Genomic DNA, 19,453 nt, shown 5'->3' with positions numbered 1-19,453 from the left:
GTTCAACGCCCAGTCAGGGCACATACATGGGCTGTGGGTTCGATTCCCGGTCGGGATGTGAACTGGAGGCAACTCATCAATATTTCGCTCTCACATCAATGTTTCCTCTCTCTCTCTCTCCAATCAATGAAAACAGATCGCCGGTGACGTTTTTATGTCCTAAACGTGCCAGAACTGTGCATTTCGCAGGCACCAGGAGCCATGTCAGGGCGGGAGGCACAGCCCCTCCGGGTCTTGCAGTCACCCCTCGATCCTCCTGCCCGGCCCCTGGGCTCTGGGTCTCAAAGCCACAGAGGAAACTTTTCAAAATCTGATTTTCTGATCCTTTTCCCTCCTCCAGTCATCATCCCGGGCTCAGCCAAAGACACTCAGCCCTGACGGAGAACCTGCCAACCAGGAGTGTCACATGACCGAGTGAACTCCTCACTGTTAAAGCCACATTGGCAGAGCTTGCTTCATCGCAAAGCCGGAGGACACAACCTGTCGGCCACGGGCTCCTTCCTCTCCCAGCCGCAGCAGGCCCTCCAGACCGGAGTGACCCCCAGACAAACAGGCCCCGGGGAGAAGCCGGCAGAGCCCTGTCCTGCAGGCAGCGGGGGGACAGGCGGCCTCCTGACCGCTGAGACGAGACTGCAGCCGCAGCAGAGGCCAGAAAAGCGCCTCTTTGTCACCTGGACTCAGCAATTCCCCGAAAGCCATGGAGGATGCCGGCGTCTTTTTGGAAACCGGCACTAAGTTCTCTCTCTCTCTCTCTCTCTCTCCTTCCCCGGCTCCAACTCTTTGCCCTGGATCCTGTCAGGGGTGGCCTGGGGCCGTCTATTTCTTACTACAGTGTCCATGACTCACTTCCTCTCCCACTATGGTCTGTGTCCGTTAGAAAAGGAAAGGAGAAAAGTGAGGTGCTTTCTCCAAAAAGTACACCCCGTTGGGGGACACGTCTCTCCCTTCCTCCAGGTTCCGTCACTCAAGGCCTCCCCCCGCGTGGCTCACCTGAGCATCCCTCCCGGGGAAACCTCTCTTAATAGCTCACCTTCAAAAAAAAAAAAAATTGATTTCAGAGAAAGAGAGCGAGAGAGAGGGAAACATCAATGATGAGAGAGAATCACTGATCGGCCGCCTCCTGCACACACACACCCCCCTCCTGCCCTGGGGATCGAGCCCACAATCCCGGGCATCAAACCGTGACCTCCTGGTTCATAGGTTGACGCTCAAACCCTGAGCCACGCCGGCCGGGCACAGCTCACCTTTTAGAGACTGAAAGGCTGCAGGTACGTGAGGGTGACTTCACCTTTGTCTTGGCCTCAAGGAGACAACACCCCAAATGGTGGTGGTGGGGGGGTGTCTCGTGCACTCGGTGCTCCTTCGGGGCAGAGCCACGGGCGCACACGGGCATTTTCATCTCCACCACCTGCCCGGCCCGATCTGCTCGCCAAGCACCAGAGGTGCTGGATGGGGAGATAAAGGCGGAGCGACACCCACTGTTTCTGGAAAGCTGGCAATTACGGGAGCAAGGACCCAGGTTTCTCACGGTTCTCACGGCGCTGCGGCTGGAGAAGAGCCGGCAGGGAAATCGCTGCCTCCTCCTACGCCCTAAGCACCCCGTCCCTCACCGGATCGGATCGACCTCCCGGTCCAGCACGGTAATTCCACAGCCACGCCCAGGCCCGCCCTGGCCGAGGTGAAGCCGGATGGATCCAGATGGATCGCGTAAGAAAGACTCGAGGAGGGAGAAAGGGCGGGAGCACCTGGGGCTGCAGGGGGCTCCCCATCTCGACCCCGCCTGGGCAGGAGCTTCCTGCATGCCCGTGTGCCCAGCACGGAGCCCTGGAACCCGGGCCGCCAGGCAGGGACTGAGCGCTGAGTGCCAACAGCCCCGGGTCATGGAACAAACCCGCCCCAGGGTGGAGCGGGCGCCAGAGGGACCCACCTTTCGCTGGGGAAGTGGGGGACGCTAGAGGCAGCCCGGCCCCGCAGGGAGGTCATGTGCGGGGACCTCGGCCCCTGCTGTCTGCATGAAGCCTCGCCTCCCCTCGCCAAGTTTCCCGAGGAAACTGCACAGCAGCCGGATCCTACAGTTTGGAACAGGAATGAAGTTCCACCTCCCTGCCCACAGGACCTCAGACAGCACACCAGCCAGTGAGCCCGGGTTAGGCCGGCCCGGCCCTGGCCCCCCGGGAAGGAGCAGTCCCGGGGGCCGGGCACCCACCTGTGGACAGCCCTGCTCCCTCCCGGACTGGAGCGAGGCCTGAGTTTCCTGTGACTGCGCCTCCTCTGAAGCGTGGCTCCCTTTCTGCACGGAAATTCCAGCGAGAGGCACTGCTGCGAGCTCTCGCTCTGCCCCTCCCCTCCCGCACAAAGGGCTGGAGGAACACCGGGCAGAAGGCCAGGCTGAGGCCCGCACGCCAGAGCAAGGGGTTCCTGGGCACAGTGGGGACCCAGGAGGGAACCGCAGCCAGGGGAGCGTGGGGACGGGCGGAAGGGCGGGCACCTCACACCGTAGCCAGGGGTCCCCGCACAGGACTCCCGGGCTCCCAGGAGCCCACAGACACCCTGCCCCCCATACTGCTGCCGCCTCCTGGGCGCTGGGCCACAGCAGCGACCACCCCAGGCCCCCCGGGGAGGACCCCAGCCTGGAGGCCTGGAGCCTGGGGGGACCTGAGCTTGTGGCAAGTGGCTCCAAGCCTGAGGCATCGCCGGTGGGGGGGCGGCCTCACCGTCGGGGTGACCCAGGGCCTGCGCGCTCCCCTCACAAGTCATCACATCCTGGGCTTCTTTGCACAGATGTTACCGCTCAGGTCTCCCTGGGCCCCGCCGGCAAGAGTTCACACCAACCAACTTCTGGCCGGTCCCCGGGCTGCAGGCGGGGCCCCGGGGTGGGGGTGGGGATGAGATGGGGGTGTGGGGGGGGTTCTTCCTTTGCCTTCTCCTCCCGCAGAAGCAGAGGAACGCCCCTCCCAGCCCCGCAGCCCGGGCGCCGGCGTGCACTTCGGAACCTGCCGGAGCGGGTCCTCCACGCAGGCAGTGGGGGAGGGGCGGGGGCCTCGGCGGGAAAACTTCCCCAGCTCCCCCGGAGCCCCGGTGGAGACCCCCCAGCTCCCCCCGGAGCCCCGGTGGAGACCCCCCAGCTCCCCCGGAGCCCCGGTGGAGACCCCCCAGCTCCCCCCGGAGCCCCGGTGGAGACCCCCCAGCTCCTCCCGGAGCCCCGGGGGGGGGTTCAGGCTCTGGGCTCCCTCCCCACGAGGGCGCACGCACCCCCGCCCCGGCTCCTGCCTCTCCCCCGACTTCAGCCCCGAAGGCCCGGAGCCGAGCCCCCCAACCGCGCTGGTGTCCGCCAGGCGGCGCCCTCCCAGAGCCAAGGGGCCGCGGGCGGCTTCCCGGGGAGCCCCACCCCCAAACTGACTCCAGAGCCCCCTTCGGAGAAGGCCCGAGCCCGGCGGCCGGGCCTGCGCGCGGGGGGCTCTCGCTCTCCCTCCCGAGAGGAAAGGCGGGGCGGGGGCGGCCGGGACCCCGCAGCCGGGACCCCGCAGCCCTGGGCCCCCCCCCGGCCCCCCGGCCCGCGCGGCGCCCGCTCACCTTCTCGCCGGTCGGCACGTGCAGCCCCTCGCGCACCTTGGCGAAGGAGCCCTCGCCCAGCTTGCGGCTGCCCACCAGGTAGGGGCCCACGCGCTTGTGGTGCTGGAAGGCGCGCAGCCGCTCGCGGGGCACCCCGCTCGCCCAGGCGGGCAGCGAACTTCCCCCGCGGGCCGCGTCCTCGCCGGCCCCGCCGCCCCCCGCCGCCGGCTCGCCCAGCAGCCCGTCCCCCGCCGCCGCCGGCATCGCGCCCGCCGGCTCCTCCTCCGGCTCCCGCCGCTCGGGCTCCCGCCGCCCGGGCTCCTCCCGCCGCCGCCGGCCCGGCCCCGCCGAGCGCGCGCAGACAATAGCGGCCGCCCCGGGCGACCGGGCCGGGACCCGCCCCCAACAAGTTCTTCCTCGGAGGGTCGCCCGGCCCCTTTCGGGACGCGGGCCCCGCCCCGGTGCTGCCCGGGCGGCGGGGGGCCGTGGCCCCGCTCGGGGGCGCGGGGGAGCGGCGGGGGGCGGTCCGGTGCCCGGGTCCCGGGTCCCCGATCCCGGCGCCGCCGCCGCCTCCGCCCCGCCGGCCCGCGCGGGCTCGGGGCGCTCCTGCCGGGCGGCGGCGGGAGGAGCCCCTCCAGCCGGGATTTGCCGGAATTCGACCCGGGCGCGGGCGGCGGGAACGGGAACGGCGGGCTCCCCGCGCGGCCCGTGCGCTTTCAAACCCTCGTAGCCCCTCCTCCCGCGCCGGGCGGGGCTGGGCGGGAGCGGCGCGGCCTCCCGGCGGCGGACTGGGGACCCCGCGCGGCCCGGCGGACGCGCGCTCCCGGCCGCCCCGGGAGGCCGCCTCCTGCCGGATTCCGAGCGGGTTTTCTGGACCTTTCGGCGGAGAAACCCGCCCCGCAGCCGCGCCCACTCCGCGCCGGAGAGGGAGGAAGGCGCCCCGGACCCGGCGCCCAGCCCGCCCGGCAGACGGTAGGGCCCGGGCGGGGGGACGGATGGACAGACGGAGGGGCGCGCGGAGAGAAGGAGGGGACCCGGGCGCCCGCAGCCTCCGCCCGGGGGTTCCCACCTTCGCTTCCCGCCGCGAGGCCGCGGGCGCCGGCGGGACGGGGCCGGGCTCCGCGCTCCCGGAGGCTCTGCTCCGCGCGCCCAAACCCGCACCGCTGCCCTGACTTCTTCCCCGGGATCCCGACGCCGCCTCGGACCCACCACCAGGCTCCTCCGCAGAGGCTGGAGCGGGAGGGAGGCCGTCACCAAAGGCGACCTGTTGAGCCGCGGGAGGAGAGACCGAGCCCCGCCGCCCTGCGCCGGGAAGACGCCCGGACCCGCGCGGATGCTCCGAAAGGGGGGGGAGGGGGGACCGCTGTCACTAACCCACGTCCTGGGGGCTCCGACCCCAAAACGGCCAGGAAACGTCTGTCCCAAATGGGTCCGGTTCTAAGTGGTACCTGCACCAGCTCCTCAGGGTTACAAGCCCCGGCCCTGTCCGGCTGAGCGGGGTCTTTTTAAATGAATTTTTTATCGATTTCAGAGGAGGGGAGAGGGAGAGAGAGATGGAAACATCAGTGATGACAGAGCATCATGGACCGGCTGCCTCCTGCACGCCCCACACTGGGATCCAGCCTGCAACCTGGGACCCCTCAGTCCACAGGCTGATGTTCTATCCACTGAGCCAAACCGGCTAGGGCAGTGGTCGGCACACCGCGGCTCGCGAGCCACGTGCGGCTCTCTGGCCCCTTGAGTGTTCTAACGCCACTTCTTCAACATAGACTCGCCCAGGCCGAAAACCGACTTCTGCGCACGGGCCACGAAGTTTCCATCGCCCTGTACGTGCGCGCCCGCACGTGGTATTTTGTGGAAGAGCCACACTCCAGGGGCCAAAGAGCCGCATGTGGCTCGCCGCCGCGGTTTGCCGACCATGGGGCTAGGGCAACAGCTGTTTGTTATCCATCTACCCAATGTTTCAGTTTTTCACTATTAAATACGAGGGCCCAGTGCACGAGTTCGTGCACCTTGAAAGGAACTGTGGGCGGTGAAACTGCAGTGGGCACGGCGGGTCTCGGCCCATCCTCCGCGCCCCCGCCCGGCCCGCTGTCTGCCAGCAGCCCGGCTTTCGCCGCCGCTCCCACGGGCTGACGGTGCAGAGCAATTGGGCCAGCGCCAGCGGCGGGTGCGAGCGGGTCCGGCTCCGGTGCCGTCAGTGGGTGCAAGCTGCAGCTGCTGCCCCGGTCACCCCTCAGGTGCAGGGGGAGGGGGAGAAGCCCTGAGGGGCGATCGGAGCGGCTGCTGCTCCCACCCGCTGACGGCACCGGGCAGGACCGCGGCACGCAGGAGCAAAGAACTTTCAGTGACCACCAGAGGCTCGCCCCGACGACAGCAACCGGTGCCCCGCCTTGGTCTGGTGGCCCCGCTCACCTGCCCCACCATCCCGCCATGTTCCACACCCGCACCCCCTGGTGGCCAGCACACGTCATAGTGGCCGGTTGCTCGGTTGCTCCGCCGTTCGGTCTGTGTGCACATTAGCCTCTTATTATACAGGGTACAGCCTCTAGTCTGGCCGGCTGGCTCAGGGGTTGAGTGTGGACCTGTGAAGCAGGAGGTCACCGCTGTGATCCCGGTCAGGGCACAGGCCTGGGTTGCGGGCTCATCCCCAGTAGGGGCGTGCAGGAGGCAGCCGATCAATGGTGCATGTTTCTATCTCTTTCTCCCTCTCCCTTCTCTGAATCTCTGAAATCAATAAAAGTGTGTGAGTGTGTGTGTGTGTGTGTGTATATATTTATGTTAAGATACAGTTTTGAATGTTTTTCTTGCTGTGTTTAAGGGACTTCTTTGCCACCACCCCACCCCCACAGTTTCTGCAAGGCCCATTCCATCTCTTTAATGCCTCTAATTCGTCACATTTTTTTGTTGTGTTTTGTTGTTAATCCTCACTCAGTGATATTTTTCTTTTTTAAATTCTTTATTGTTGAAAGTATTACCTATGTCTCCTTTTCCCCCCATTGACCTCTCCCAGCCACTCCCACCCCCAGCACGTGCCCTCACCCCCGGTGTCTGTGTCCATTGGTTATGCTCGTATGCCTGCATACAAGTCCTGTGGTTGATCTCTTACCGCCCCCCCCCCCCCCCCCGATGATGTTTTCCATTGACGTTTAGGGAGAGGGGAAGAGGGAGAGAGAGAAACATTGATGGTTTTAGAAACACATCGATTGGTTGTCTCTCGCACGAGCCCCGACCACGGCCCCGGCCGGAGAGGAGCCTGCAACCAAGGCATGTGCCCTTGACCAGAATCGAACCCAGGCCCCTTTGGTCCATAGGCCGACGCTCTGTCCACTGAGCCACACCATCTGGGCCAATAATCACATTTTTAAGAGGACAGTGACTTGGGGGAGAGGGGACAGTTCTGTAATGAATGAGGCGTATGGCGCTCACTGTGGGGTCGAACCCACTCTGAGTCTTCGTTCAGAAAAGCTGTGGGCGCCCTGCTGGTGTGCAGGGGTTGAGCGTCGACCCATGAACCAGGAGGTCTCGGTTCAATTCCCCGTCAGGGCACAGGCCCGTGTTGCAGGCTTGATCCCCAGTAGGCAGCATGCAGGAGGCAGCCGATCAATGATTATGTTTCTCCCTCTCTCCCTTCCTCTCTCTGAAATCAATTAAAAAAAGATTTTTTTTTTAAGAAAAGCTTTGGGCATCTGCCAATGTTGTACTAGTATTAATAGAGTATGACTTATTTTTAATTCAGGACATTAGCTCTACATGAAAATTCAGAAATTCCCTTACGGTGTGAGGCGAGTGTCAGAGACTGTTCATCAAAGTCTTTGTGACCTAAAAAAAAAAAATCAGCTTCAGGCATAAAAATGGTGGGAGACGTTCACAATGAAACAGAGGTTTTCTTTCCTTTTCTTTATCCTCTCAGGGTGGACGTCAGGAAAGGGGTGAAGAGGAGAGAAAAACAGGCCCGTTAATGCTTTTTCCAGCCTGATGCTGGGTTTGACTCACGCTCACTGCTGATGCCATCGGCCGCGGCGGGTAACGAAGAGAAGCCAGAATCCTGCAGCTGCCTGGGCTGGGCGGTGGTGTTCGAACTCCAGGGCCTGCTCTCTGCAGTGGCCTTGCTTCCTGAGGAACGACCCCGGACTTCCGCACGGGGGACAGATTCGTGCACAAAACTGCGGCCCGGTGACAGGTACGCAGAGGACATGTGGCTGAAAAGCCGTCGTCCAGCATCGAAGGCTCCGATTGTCCTCAGCGGAGTTCCTTCTCCCCCGTGGGGTCGTCCTGGGCACTCGGTTCCAGCTGTCCTCGCCCCTATACCTTTTCCCCCCCCCCCCCCGCACCTACCCCTTCCACCTCGTTCCTACCTAGGCCAGATGTTCCCTTTCCCGTGAGGCCCTCCCCAACCAGCTGTGAGAGCCGGTGGCTCCTCCGCCCGCCCACTGTCCCCTGGGCTCTATTTCTTCTCTTTCAGACTCACCGGGAATGGGAGCGGACCTTTTCCATTTCACGTGCCTGGAGCACCTAGCACGGTGCCCGAGACAAATATTTGTCAAATGAGTGAATGAAAGTCCTTGTTCACTGCTTCTCCCGCGAGCAGGGTTTCATGGCTCCTGAGAGCAAGATCTCCTCTGTCCTGGGGGAGGACATAGCCAGTAACTTCCCAAAAGCTTTGCCAGGCCCGGCTGGCGTGGCTCAGCGGTTGAGAGTCAACCTGTGAACCAGGAGGTCACAGTTCGATCCCCGGTCAGGGCCCAGGCCCAGGTTAGGACCGGGCTCGATCCCCAGGGTGGGGCGTGCAGGAGGCAGCCGGTCAGTGGTTCTCTCTCATCCTTGATGCGTCTCTCTCTCCCTCTCTTCTTCTCTGAAATCAGTAAAAAAAATAAATAAAAGCATTTGCAGGGTGTGGGTTGCCTTTCAAAGATGGCCATTCTCTGACTCGGAGGAGTCAACCCTCCGAGAAGCATCACCCGTGAGTGACTCCTGGCAGCAGCTTCCTTCCTCCCCGCCTCCTTCCCCATCCCCTCCGCCCCCGCCCCTGTGTGGGGAGACTGACTAGGTTCCCACGGCCCGGCCAGGAGACCCAGCTGGAAGCAGTCGGAGGCAGTGAGCAGGAGCGGGCCGGCCGGCCAGGAAGTGAAGTTGGCTAGAGCATTCGGCTGCCAAGAGCCGGCGGGGGACGGGGAGCGGACGGATGCCCAGCCAGACAGCGGCGCCGATAAACCTTGCCGGGGAGGCGTCCGTGAAGCCCACACACCCATCCTCCCCAGCAGAGCTTCCAGTGAGGAACAGAGCAGGACTCGCACCCAGGCCCGGGGTTCGTGTCCACCACGATCCCACTACACCTCGTGTGGGCGGCACCGCTGACGGCAGGGCTCCCACATCGCAAAGACGCTGCTGTGCGTGGCCGTGCCGGGCTGCACCCCGATGATGAAAACCTTCCCCAAAATTAGTCGGGACAGCCCGTGTGGCTCAGTGGTTGAGGCTATGAACCAGGAGGTCACGTTTCGATTCCCGGGTTGTGGGTTCCATCCCCAGTGTGGGGCATGCAGGAGGCAGCCGATCCATGATTCTCCCTCATCATTGATGTTTCTTTTTTTTTTTTAATATATTTTATTGATTTTTTACAGAGAGGAAGGGAGAGGGATAGAGAGTTAGAAACATCGATGAGAGAGAAACATCGACCAGCTGCCTCCTGCACACCCCCCACCGGGGATGTGCCCGCAACCGAGGTACATGCCCTTGACCGGAATCAAACCTGGGACCTTTCAGTCCGCAGGCCGACGCTCTATCCACTGAGCCAAACCGGTTTCAGCATCATTGATGCTTCTATCTCCCTCTCCTTTACTCTCTGAAATCAATAAAAATACATTAAAAAAATAAAAGTGAGTCGGGACTCAGACCTCTGTGCCTCAGTTTCCCCCACCGTACAACTGGGAGATCAAGGGAGTGGGACCAGAGTGGGTCTCCCGTCAACACCGACCGCAGTCCCTCAGGACCACCCCAGCGGCCACAAACACGCGTGTCCCGTGACCGAGGAACCCAACGCCTCCTCCCCAGCCTGGATCCCCTCCCGGACCCAGAGCCGTGGGCAGCTCGATCCAGGTCCCGCAAGTGTTACAGGATCGCACACAACACCACCCTCCTCACCCCTTTCCCAGGACTTCACCCAAGCTCACCCCCAAATCTAAGAGCCGCCCTCTGCTCCCTCCTCCCCGGCCCTCCTGTCCCACCCCTCCATCCCTGGGCGATCCTAAGGCTCTGCTTCCCCACCTGACCCCCTCCCACCCCTCTGTCGCCTCTGCAGGCCCATCTCTCCCCTCGCCGCAGGGATCCCTGGCTCCCACACCAAAGTCAACACCAGCTCTTTTTTAATGTATATTTTTTATTGATTTCAGAGAGGAGGGAGAGGAAGAGGGAGAGAGAAACATCAATGATGGGAGATTGATTGATCGGCTGCCGCCTGCACGCCCCACACTGGGGATCCAGCCCACAACCCGGGCCTGTGCCCTGACCTCCTGGTTCATTAGGCGACGCCCAACCGGCGAGCCACGAGGCGGGGGGGACACCAGCTCGTAAACATGGGACCCGGATCACATCAGCCCCTGCCCCACACTGTGCGGGGGACCCCCCACGGTGAAGACCCGGGGGGCCTGGTCCCATCACGGCCCAGGCCGCGTCCTCAGCAGCTGCCCCGGCTCTCCCGTCTGCTTCCGTCCCTGTCCCTGGGCTCCCCACCCCACACTCTTCCAGGCCGTCCGTCCGTCCGTCCTGCATCCGGGCTGTGTCTCCCGGAACCGGCGGGTCAGTGCTGCGCAGGGACCTGGAGAGGGAGCGGCACCCGGGCAACTCCAAGATGGGACCCGGGGTGCGGGGGTGCGGGGGGTGGGGTGCAGGGAGGAGGGGGAGACGCTGAGAGCGAGGCCTCGGGCTGAGCCCTTCGCCAGCCACACCCGCACTCAGGCCGCCAGGACCACAGGGGCCACGTGCGGACAAGGGGGGCGGGCGCCCCCTGCTGGTTGGACCGGCTCTTCCGTCCACACACACAACGCAGGGTCCCCCCTGCACTGGGCGACCCCCCTGCGGCCTGGGCGACCCCCCTGCACTGGGCGACCCCCTGCGGCCTGGGCGACCCCCCTGCACTGGGCGACCCCCTGCGGCCTGGGCGACCCCCCTGCACTGGGCGACCCCCCTGCAGAGGGAGCAGCTCCCGGGTGTGTGTGCTTTGCCGGCTCGGAGCCGGGATGTGTTGGCCAGCGCCCCTCTGTCTGTTCTAAGTGTATGCGCGTTGGGGACACCCTGTAGACACGTGGGTTACTGTTGTCTTAAGTCAACGTGGAAAGTGTCTGGGACCTAAGTCAGAAAACACGGAATTTGAAATAAATGGAGGTGGCGCTTTCTGCTGGGCGCTGACCGGCCGTCACCCCCTTAGAAACACGTCACGATTTCTGCCAACTCGGGGTGGGCCTGAGACTTCGGGGCCTATGGAAACATCTGGAAGCTTCGCAGGGGGCAGGCCAGGGGCTGGGTTGCAGAGACGTGGCATCATGAGTGAGGAACATAAGCCCCCAACAGGGGAGCCTTCCGGGCCTGGGAAAGACGAGATCACACGGGGCCCTGCGTGTGACGTCACCCTCGGGGGGCCCACCCCGGACACCTGCCCCAAGTGCACACCCTCCCATAACTCCAGCCCAGTCCGGGCTGACACAGAGCACGGCACCACGTGTACCCGCAACTTGCCTGGTCGAACCGCAATGACACACGTCTGAATCTGTAGCATGGATTTACATGAGCTAATTTCACACCTGAAAATTTGGCGCATTGCTTATTATTTTTATGTTTTACTAGAGGCCCGGTGCATGAAATTCATGCACTCCGGGGAGGGGGATCCCTCAGCCCGGCCTGCACCCTCCTGCCGTCTGGGAGCCCTCGGGGGATAAGCTGGCAGTCAGACATCCTTAGCGCTGCTCAGGGCTTCTGGCTGAGCGGGGCTCCCCCCGTGGGAGCGCACTGACCACCAGGGGGCAGCTCCTGCATTGAGCATCTGCCCCCTGGTGGTCAGTGTGCATCATAGCGACCGGTCATTCTGCTGTTCGGTCGATTTGCATATTAGCCTTTTATTATACAGGATATAGTTCATTGATGGTTTTTAGAGCGCGAGAAAGGGAGAGGGAGAGAGAAACATCGATGTGAGAGTGCAACACTATCGGTGCCTCCTGCACGCCCCCTGCCTGGGATCCAGCCACGACCCCAGCATGTGCCCCGACCGGGAATCAACCGGCAACCTCGTGGTGTGTGGGATGCTGTGCAACCGCTGAGCCGCCCCCGCTGGGGCGGGACCACGCTCTCCAGGAGCGTCTGCTCCTCTGCTCGCTCCTTGCAGCGTTATTGACAGCGGCGTGGGAACAAGCCAGGAGCCCATCGACAGAGGAAGGGATAAAGACATGTGCATATGTACACAGACAGTTCGTAGACATAAGACAGAATATCATTCAGCCATGAGAAGAAAGATTCCGCCATTCTAGACAACATGGAGGGACCTGGCGGGTACCGTGCTAACTGAAATAAGGAAGACAAATACTGTCTGCTCTCCCTGGTGTGGAATCCAAAGAGCCCAGACGCACAGAGGCAGAGAGAGGGTTGGAGGCTGCCCCGGGGGGTGGGTCTTGGGGGAGACGGGGGACGGGGGAGGAAGGGACAAACTTCCAGCCGCAACTTGGACACGCCGTGGGCAGCCAGCCCGTGCTCAGCTGGTGACCGCAGGCAACAGCACTGCGCTGTGTGTTTGACAGCCGCCGAGAAGGTAGGTATTTTTTCTTTTTTTTATTATTATTTTACTTTAATTTTTAAAATATATATTTTATTGATTTTTTTACAGAGAGGAAGGGGAAGGGATAGAGAGTTAGAAACATCGATGAGAGAGAAACATCGATCAGCTGCCTTCTGCACACTCCCTACTGGGGATGTGCCCGCAACCAAGATACATGCCCTTGACTGGAGTCGAACCCGGGACCCTTCAGTCCGCAGGCCGACGCTTTATCCACTGAGCCACACCGGCCAGGGCTGCATAGTTATTACGATATCATCGACCATATTCCCTCTGCTGTAGTCGACATCCCTGTGACTAGTTAGTAGCTGCCCATCTGCACCTCTTCATCCCGCCCCCTTGTCAGCCAGCCCCCACTCCCCGCCCATCTGGCAGCCCTCAGCGTGTTCTCTGCATCTGAGTCTGTTTCTGTTTTGTTCGTGTATTTCATTCCTTAGAGCCCACACATACGTGAAATCACATGGTAAGCGTTTCTCACTTAGCATGATACCCCTAGGTCCACGCGTGTTGTTGCAAATGGTCAGCTTTCATTCCTTGTTATGGCCGAGTCGTGTTCCACTGTATGCCGGGGCCATGTCTTCTTTATCCCATTGTCTATATTTATATCTGAAGAAATCCAAAACACGAATTTAAAAAGATAAATAGGGGCGCATTTATCTTTTCAAATTCGTGTTTTGGATTTCTTCAGATAAATACCCAGAAGTGGAATTGCTCGGTCATCAGGTAGTTCTATTTTACATTTTTTAGGAACCTCCATATCATTTTTAATTTTTTTTATTGTGAACAGTATTACATATGTCTCCTCCCCCCGCCTTTGACCTCTTCCTAGCCGCTCCCATGTCCCCTCCCCCTACTGTCTGTGTCCATTGGCCATGCTTATGTGCATGCATACAAGTCCTTTGATTGGTCTCTTAAGAGAGTAGATCTTAAATATTCTCATTACAAGTAAAATACTGTGACTCTGTGAGGTAATGGGTAGTAACTAAATGTTGGTAATCACTATGCAATATGTATACACATCAAATCATTACGCTGTACACCTTACACGAATACAACACTCTGTGTCAATTATATGTCAAAACTCGGGGGGGGGAGAAAATTAATACAAATCATTTTATTTTCAATCTAAGAACTTGGAGCCTTTCGTATTTTATTCTGCTGATGTCCTTCACTCCCAGGCAGATAGACAGACTGACAAACAGACAGCTAGATGCATGCTTTACAGACCAAACTCCTGGTACAGCTGTAGTTAGCGATCACGCCCGCTAATATGAGAGACGGTGAAACCCACTGGTTCATAGAACACGCTACGTGTAAGCACGTAGAAGTGAAAATACAGGAGTAGAGAGAGCTTGATTATACGTAGATTATAAGCATCTGTCCCGTGTGAGCGAAGATAGGATGTGAGGTGCTGTAACAGCATGTTTCTTTGCAACTTTGGTGCGACTATGACCATTGGATGATGCGTCGTGTCACGTCACGGCCAGCGTGAGCATAGCCACAGGTGAGCCGGAATGAGAGACAGGGCGGCCCGGACGGGATCAGCGCCCACAGCCTGCTCGTGTGCCAGGAGACGCAGTGTCCTTTCAAAGTCATGAAACCAAAACTTCATTTCCTCTTTGCACATCTGGCTCCGGGCGTCTGTTCCAGCGGGTTTGCGAGTCCTGGGCAGGGCGTGCAGCGTGCCTCTCGCCGTGCGATCTCCTTGGCTCCTTAGAACCGCGATGAATGGCTTGCAGAGGGCGTCAGTTATTAGGGACACGCTTCGTTTCCCAGTCCGAGCGTTTTGCAAAGACGTGGTATTTATAGAAAGCCTCCTGACGCTTCCTCTCGGGGCGCTGCTGAGTTTCTGGAAATGCCAAGTACCAAAAAGCAAGAGCCATTAAGATAAACATCTCAAAGAGTTGCAAATACATTAACCCTTTATTTTTCAGGAGAAAATAAAACTAGTTCCCAACACACAACAAGAAGGTTGTCAGATATCCCTGTGGCTTCCTCACCGGGAAGGACGCGCATCGTCTGGATGTTTGGGGAGAACCTGGAAAAATTCACATCCTGACCCGGAGCTCGTCCCGGGGAAGAATCCCTGGGACCGCACAGGGGTGCCCTCAACAGTGTGTGATAACTGCGTGTGGGGCCAGGGGGCGCTAGACCGACGGGGTCACTGAGGAAGGCGTGTAAATGCCTAACCGCTCTGCTGTAGAATGTAATTGAATGTCAACTGTAATTGGAAAATATTTCTCCATTAAAAAAACATGGCCCTGACCGGTGTGGCTCAGTGGACAGAGCGTCGGCCTGCGGACTGAAGGGTCCCAGGTTCGATTCCGGTCAGGGGCATGTACCTTGGTTGCCGGCACATCCCCAGTGGGGGGCGTGCAGGAGGCAGCTGATTGATGTTTCTCTCTCATCGATGTTTCTAACTCTCTATCCCTTCCTCTCTGTAAAAAAATTAATAAAATATATATATTTTTAAAAAACACATGAATACCTAGAAAAGTGTGCAAACATGTGCACTCAAATTAACTCACGACCTCACACCATCGATGCCAATCAAGTGTGTCAGGATGGAAGGCCCATTTTTTAAGTGTTCGTTGGAAATAGAGGGTACCATGTTCATTGGCACCCTTCTTAAGAGACAAAAAAGCAAACACCACACACACAGCACAAAGAAGGTACACGTGGCCACCCCGTGCGGGCTGTGAGCACGCACCTCCGCCATCAATGGCAGGGAGTGGCCTTAACCGAGGCCCCGCCCTCTGGGCTCCAAACCCTTCCCAGGGGCTGCTCCTGAGGCCAGGAGGGACGCGAAGGCAGCCCAATCAGACCCGTGCACAGGGCCCCACGCTCAGAGGGCTCCATGCCGGGGGTGACACTCAGCTGTTTGTTTGTCTTTTATTAATATATTCTACTGATTTTTTACAGAGAGGAAGGGAGAGGGATAGAAAGTTAGACACATCCATCAGCTGCCTCCTGCACCCACTACTGGGGACCGAGCCCGCAACCAAGGTACATGCCCCTGACCGGAATCGAACCTGGGACCCCTCGGTTCTCGGCCGGATGCTCTATCCACTGAGCAAAACCAGTTAGGGCAAAATTTTTTTTTTTTTAATCCTCACCGGAGGATATGTTTCCATTGATTTTAGAGAGAGTGGAAGAGAGAGGGGAGAGACAGAGAGAAATATCGATGTGAGAGACACACATCGATGGGTCGCCTCCTGCACGAGCCCCGACCAGGGCCCGGGCTGGGAGGAGCCTGCAACCAACATACGTGCCCTTGACCAGAATTGAACCCGGGACCCTTCAGTCCCGAGGCTGATGCTCTATCCATTGAGCCACACCAGCTAGGACTTTTTTTAACAAGGAGCCCTACGTAATCATCTCACACGGGGCCCCACAAGTGCGCACGCACACACACACACACACACACACACACACACACACACACACATCTGTTTTAAGGAATTGGCTCACATTATTGGCAAGTCCAAAGTCTGCAGGGCGGGCTGGAAAGCCGAGGAAGAACGGAATCCCTGGTCTCCAGCCTGCAGGCGCTGCAAGCAGCCGTCCGTGCTCGCAGACCTCCTCTGTCTCCGCAGGCCTTCGCCTGATCGGGTGCGGCCCACCCCCAGGTGGAGGAGCCGCTGCTCGACTCCGTCTACTGATTTAGGTGTTAATCACGTCCCCAAATACTTCTTCAGAAACATCTGGACTGGTGTTTGGTCACACATCTGGGCACCATGGCCTGCCACGTGGGCACACAAAATTCACCACCCCATCTATTGTTCGCCTCACCCTTTGAACGCACCCGCCACGTGGCAGGAATTCTTGTCTGCTCCATTCGCTGTCCCACAGAACAGAGGCTGGCACGTAGGAGGCATGTGTTCAATATTTATGGAATCCTATCTAATAAAGAGGGAATATGCTAATTGACTGCCCCACCCTCAAAGATGGCAGGACCCACAGCCACAAGATGGCGGCGCCCAGTCCCTTCAGCCCCCCAGCCGCCCAGGGCCAGCCTGAGGCGCAGGTACCCAGGGGCAGACGAGGCTTGCGCTGCCGGCAGTGGCAGCAGCAGAGGTGTGATGGGGCGTCGCCTTCCCCTGATCACTGGGTCGCCTCCCACCCTGAGGGCTCCCAGACTGTGAGAGGGGGCAGGCCGGGCGGACTGAGGGACCCCCCTCCAGTGCATGAATTCCATGCACCGGGCCTCTAGTCACTAAATAAGTGTGTGCCTGGACGAGGGAAGTCACTTGACGAGGTGGTCAGGGACGGCCTCTCTGAGGAGGCCATGTTTGCCCGGAGACCCAATGCTGAGACTGCTAAGCCAGGAGGAGAGTGTGGGAAACCAAGGGACCCGCAGGGCTATAGCAGGGAGGTGGGCCGAGCGTGGTCCTGGGGCGTGGTCCTGGGGCGTGGTCTGTGCTGGGCGTGGTCATTGGGGGCGTGGTCAGTGCTGGGCGTGGTTGTGGAGGGGCGTGGTCATTGAGGGCCGTGGTCACCCAGCCAGACCACTCGCCAGGCTGGAGCGCGGGCCACGGGGGTCCCAGCGAGGAGCGGTGACGCTGAGAGCCAGCAGGAGCCGCCGGACCTGCGGCCAGGGCTCGCTTGCACAGATTCTCCTTTTGCCAAAGCCGGTGCGACTCACGTTTCTGCAGAACCAGCCGGAGCGCCGCTTCCCGCGTCCTGTGCGCCGAGAGGCATCTTCCCTCCGCGGGCCCAGCTGCGCAGCCACGGCCACGTGCTCCCCGGTCTGCAGAAAAGGGGACCCATCGCCCCGCACAGCTCCAGGCAGACGAGGCGTAAGTGCGAGGGCGTGAGGTACAACATCACCGTGCGCCGTGCTGCTGCAGGGAAGTGAAGAGATAAGAACTCTCCCTTTTCCGTTTCCTCTTCCTTTCCTTCCCGTCGTGTCTGCATGAGGAGATGGTGTTCGCTGAGCCTGCACGGCAGCCCCGTCACAATAGACTGTATGTGTGCAAATCAGACATCACGCTGTGCACCGCAGCCTGAGACCGTGAGGTCTGTCGATTATGTCTCAAAACTGTCAATCACAGTGAGAAAAGGAAAGAAAAACGGGTGGAGAGTGGGTACGAGATCTGGAGGATGAAATCAGAATATCTAATACAGGTCCTCAGAATGTCATGAGAGGGGAATATCCTATATAATAAAAGGCTAATATGCAAATTGACCTAACAGCGGAACGACTGGTTGCTATGACACACACTGAACACCAGGGGGCAGACACTCAATGCAGGAGCTGCCCCCTGCTGGTCAGTGCACTCCCACAAGGGGAGTGTCGCTCAGCCAGAAGCCGGGCTCACAGCTGGCGAGAGCTAAGGAGCCCTAAGTGCTATGCCCGGCTCATGGCTCTGCAGCAGCACTAAGGACCCCTCAGGGGATGTCTGCCGAGGGGGTCCCAGACTGGGAGAGGGTGCAGAGACCCCCTCAATGCCGAAAGGTCATGCACTGGGCCTCTAGTTGGAATATAAAATGGGTGAGAATTTCCTAGGGTCTTAGTGTCTTAAATATGACATTAAAAGCACAAGCAACTCGCCCAGCTTGCGTGGCTCAGTGGTTGAGCATCGATCTATGAATCAGCAACGCCCCTCAAAAAAAAAAAAATAGATGAATTGGACTTCATCAAAATTAAAAACTTTTGTGCCTCAAAGAACACCATCAAGAAAGTGAAGCCCGCCGAAACCGGTTTGGCTCAGTGGATAGAGCGTCGGCCTGCGGACTGAAAGGTCCCGGGTTCGATTGCGGTCAAGGGCATGTACCTTGGTTGCGGGCACATCCCCAGTAGGAGGTGTGCAAGAGGCAGCTGTCGATGTTTCTCTCTCATCGATGTTTCTAACTCTCTATCCCTCTCTCTTCCTCTCTGTAAAAAATCAATAAAATATATTTTAAAAAAAGAAAGAAAGTGAAGCCCTCGCTGGTGTGGCTCAGTGGATAGAGCGCCGGCCTGCAGATCGAGGGGTCCTGGGTTCGATTCCAGTCAAGGGCACATGCCTGATTGCAGGCTAGATCCCCAGTAGGGGGCGTGCAGGAGGCAGCCAATCAATGATTCTCTCTCATTATTGATGTTTCTATCTCTCTCTCCCTCTCCCTTCCTCTCTGAATCAATAAAAAAAATATATATTTTTTAAAGTGCTAAAAGAAAATGAAAAAAGCCTGGCCCGCGTAGCTCAGTGGTTGAGCATCGACCCATGAACCAAGAGGGCTCAGGTTCAATTCCCTGTCAGGGCACATGCCCTGGTTTCAGGCTCCATCCCCAGTGGGGCGTGCAGGAGGCAGCCGAATGGTGTCTCTCTCTCTCATCATTGATGTTTCTATCTCTCTATCCTCCCTTCCTCTCTCTCTAAAATAAATAAAAACATATTTTTAAAAATAATAAAAAAAAAGTGCATGACCTAATGGGTTTGGCTCAGTGGATAGTGTTGGCCTGTGGACTGGAGGGTCCCAGGTTCGATTCCCGGTCAGGGCACAGGCCCAAATTGCGGGCTCGATCCCCAGTGGGGGACGTGCAGGAGGCAGCCAGTCAATGATTCTCTCTCATCATTGATGTTCCTCTCTCTCTCTCTCTCTCTCTCTCTCTCTCTCCCTCCCTCTTCCTTCCTCTCTCTTAAAAAAAAAAATCAATAAAAAGTCCTTTTTAAAACTTTTTTTAAAAAGGAATATGAGTGAGGAAGAAGCAGGAACATGGAACTGGGCTCTGTATTTTTCCCTCTGAGTCTAGGGATCTGTGAGCCCCCTCTTTCTCGGGGACGCGTGAGCGGAGCTGACACACATCGCTTCCGTGTTCTCCCAGGGCCGGGGGCCACCCAGGGCGGCAGGCGTGTGCTGGTGGGAACAGCACGCCAGTCGGATGCGGGGGGTGGGGGGGGGGGGACGGGACTCATCCGAGCCTCCATCTGTCTGTGAATGCCTGAGCCGTTAGCACCTCTGACTGGCTCCACTCAGCACATGTGACCGAGCCACTGACTTTAATGTCAAACAGGAATCTTTTTGACTTTTAAGCATTTAGCCTTTTAATTGAGATCCACATTTGGAAATGTAAATTAACTGTAGAAATGTACCCAAATA

General features: G+C 59.1%; 1 protein-coding gene and 1 long non-coding RNA gene across 2 annotated transcripts in view; one reads left to right on the top strand and one right to left on the bottom strand.

The window, feature by feature from the left end:
• Nucleotides 1–3,816, bottom strand: part of HUNK (hormonally up-regulated Neu-associated kinase) — a 36,163-nt gene extending 32,347 nt beyond the window's left edge. The window contains exon 1 of the mRNA XM_054710595.1: nt 3,574–3,816. Coding sequence (XP_054566570.1) covers nt 3,574–3,816 — 243 coding nt within the window. The remainder of the gene's footprint in view (nt 1–3,573) is intronic.
• Nucleotides 3,817–4,359: 543 nt separating this feature from the next.
• Nucleotides 4,360–9,114, top strand: LOC129147657 (uncharacterized). The gene is made up of 3 exons (XR_008554938.1): nt 4,360–4,524; nt 7,466–7,735; nt 8,018–9,114. It is a non-coding gene; the product is annotated as an uncharacterized LOC129147657 (long non-coding RNA).
• Nucleotides 9,115–19,453: the final 10,339 nt, after the last annotated feature.

This window comes from Eptesicus fuscus, chromosome 3 (assembly GCF_027574615.1).
Source record: "Eptesicus fuscus isolate TK198812 chromosome 3, DD_ASM_mEF_20220401, whole genome shotgun sequence".
NCBI classification, from domain to species: domain Eukaryota; kingdom Metazoa; phylum Chordata; class Mammalia; order Chiroptera; family Vespertilionidae; genus Eptesicus; species Eptesicus fuscus.
Note: the sequence above shows the minus strand (reverse complement) of the source record. Positions and strands in the feature narration are given on the sequence as shown.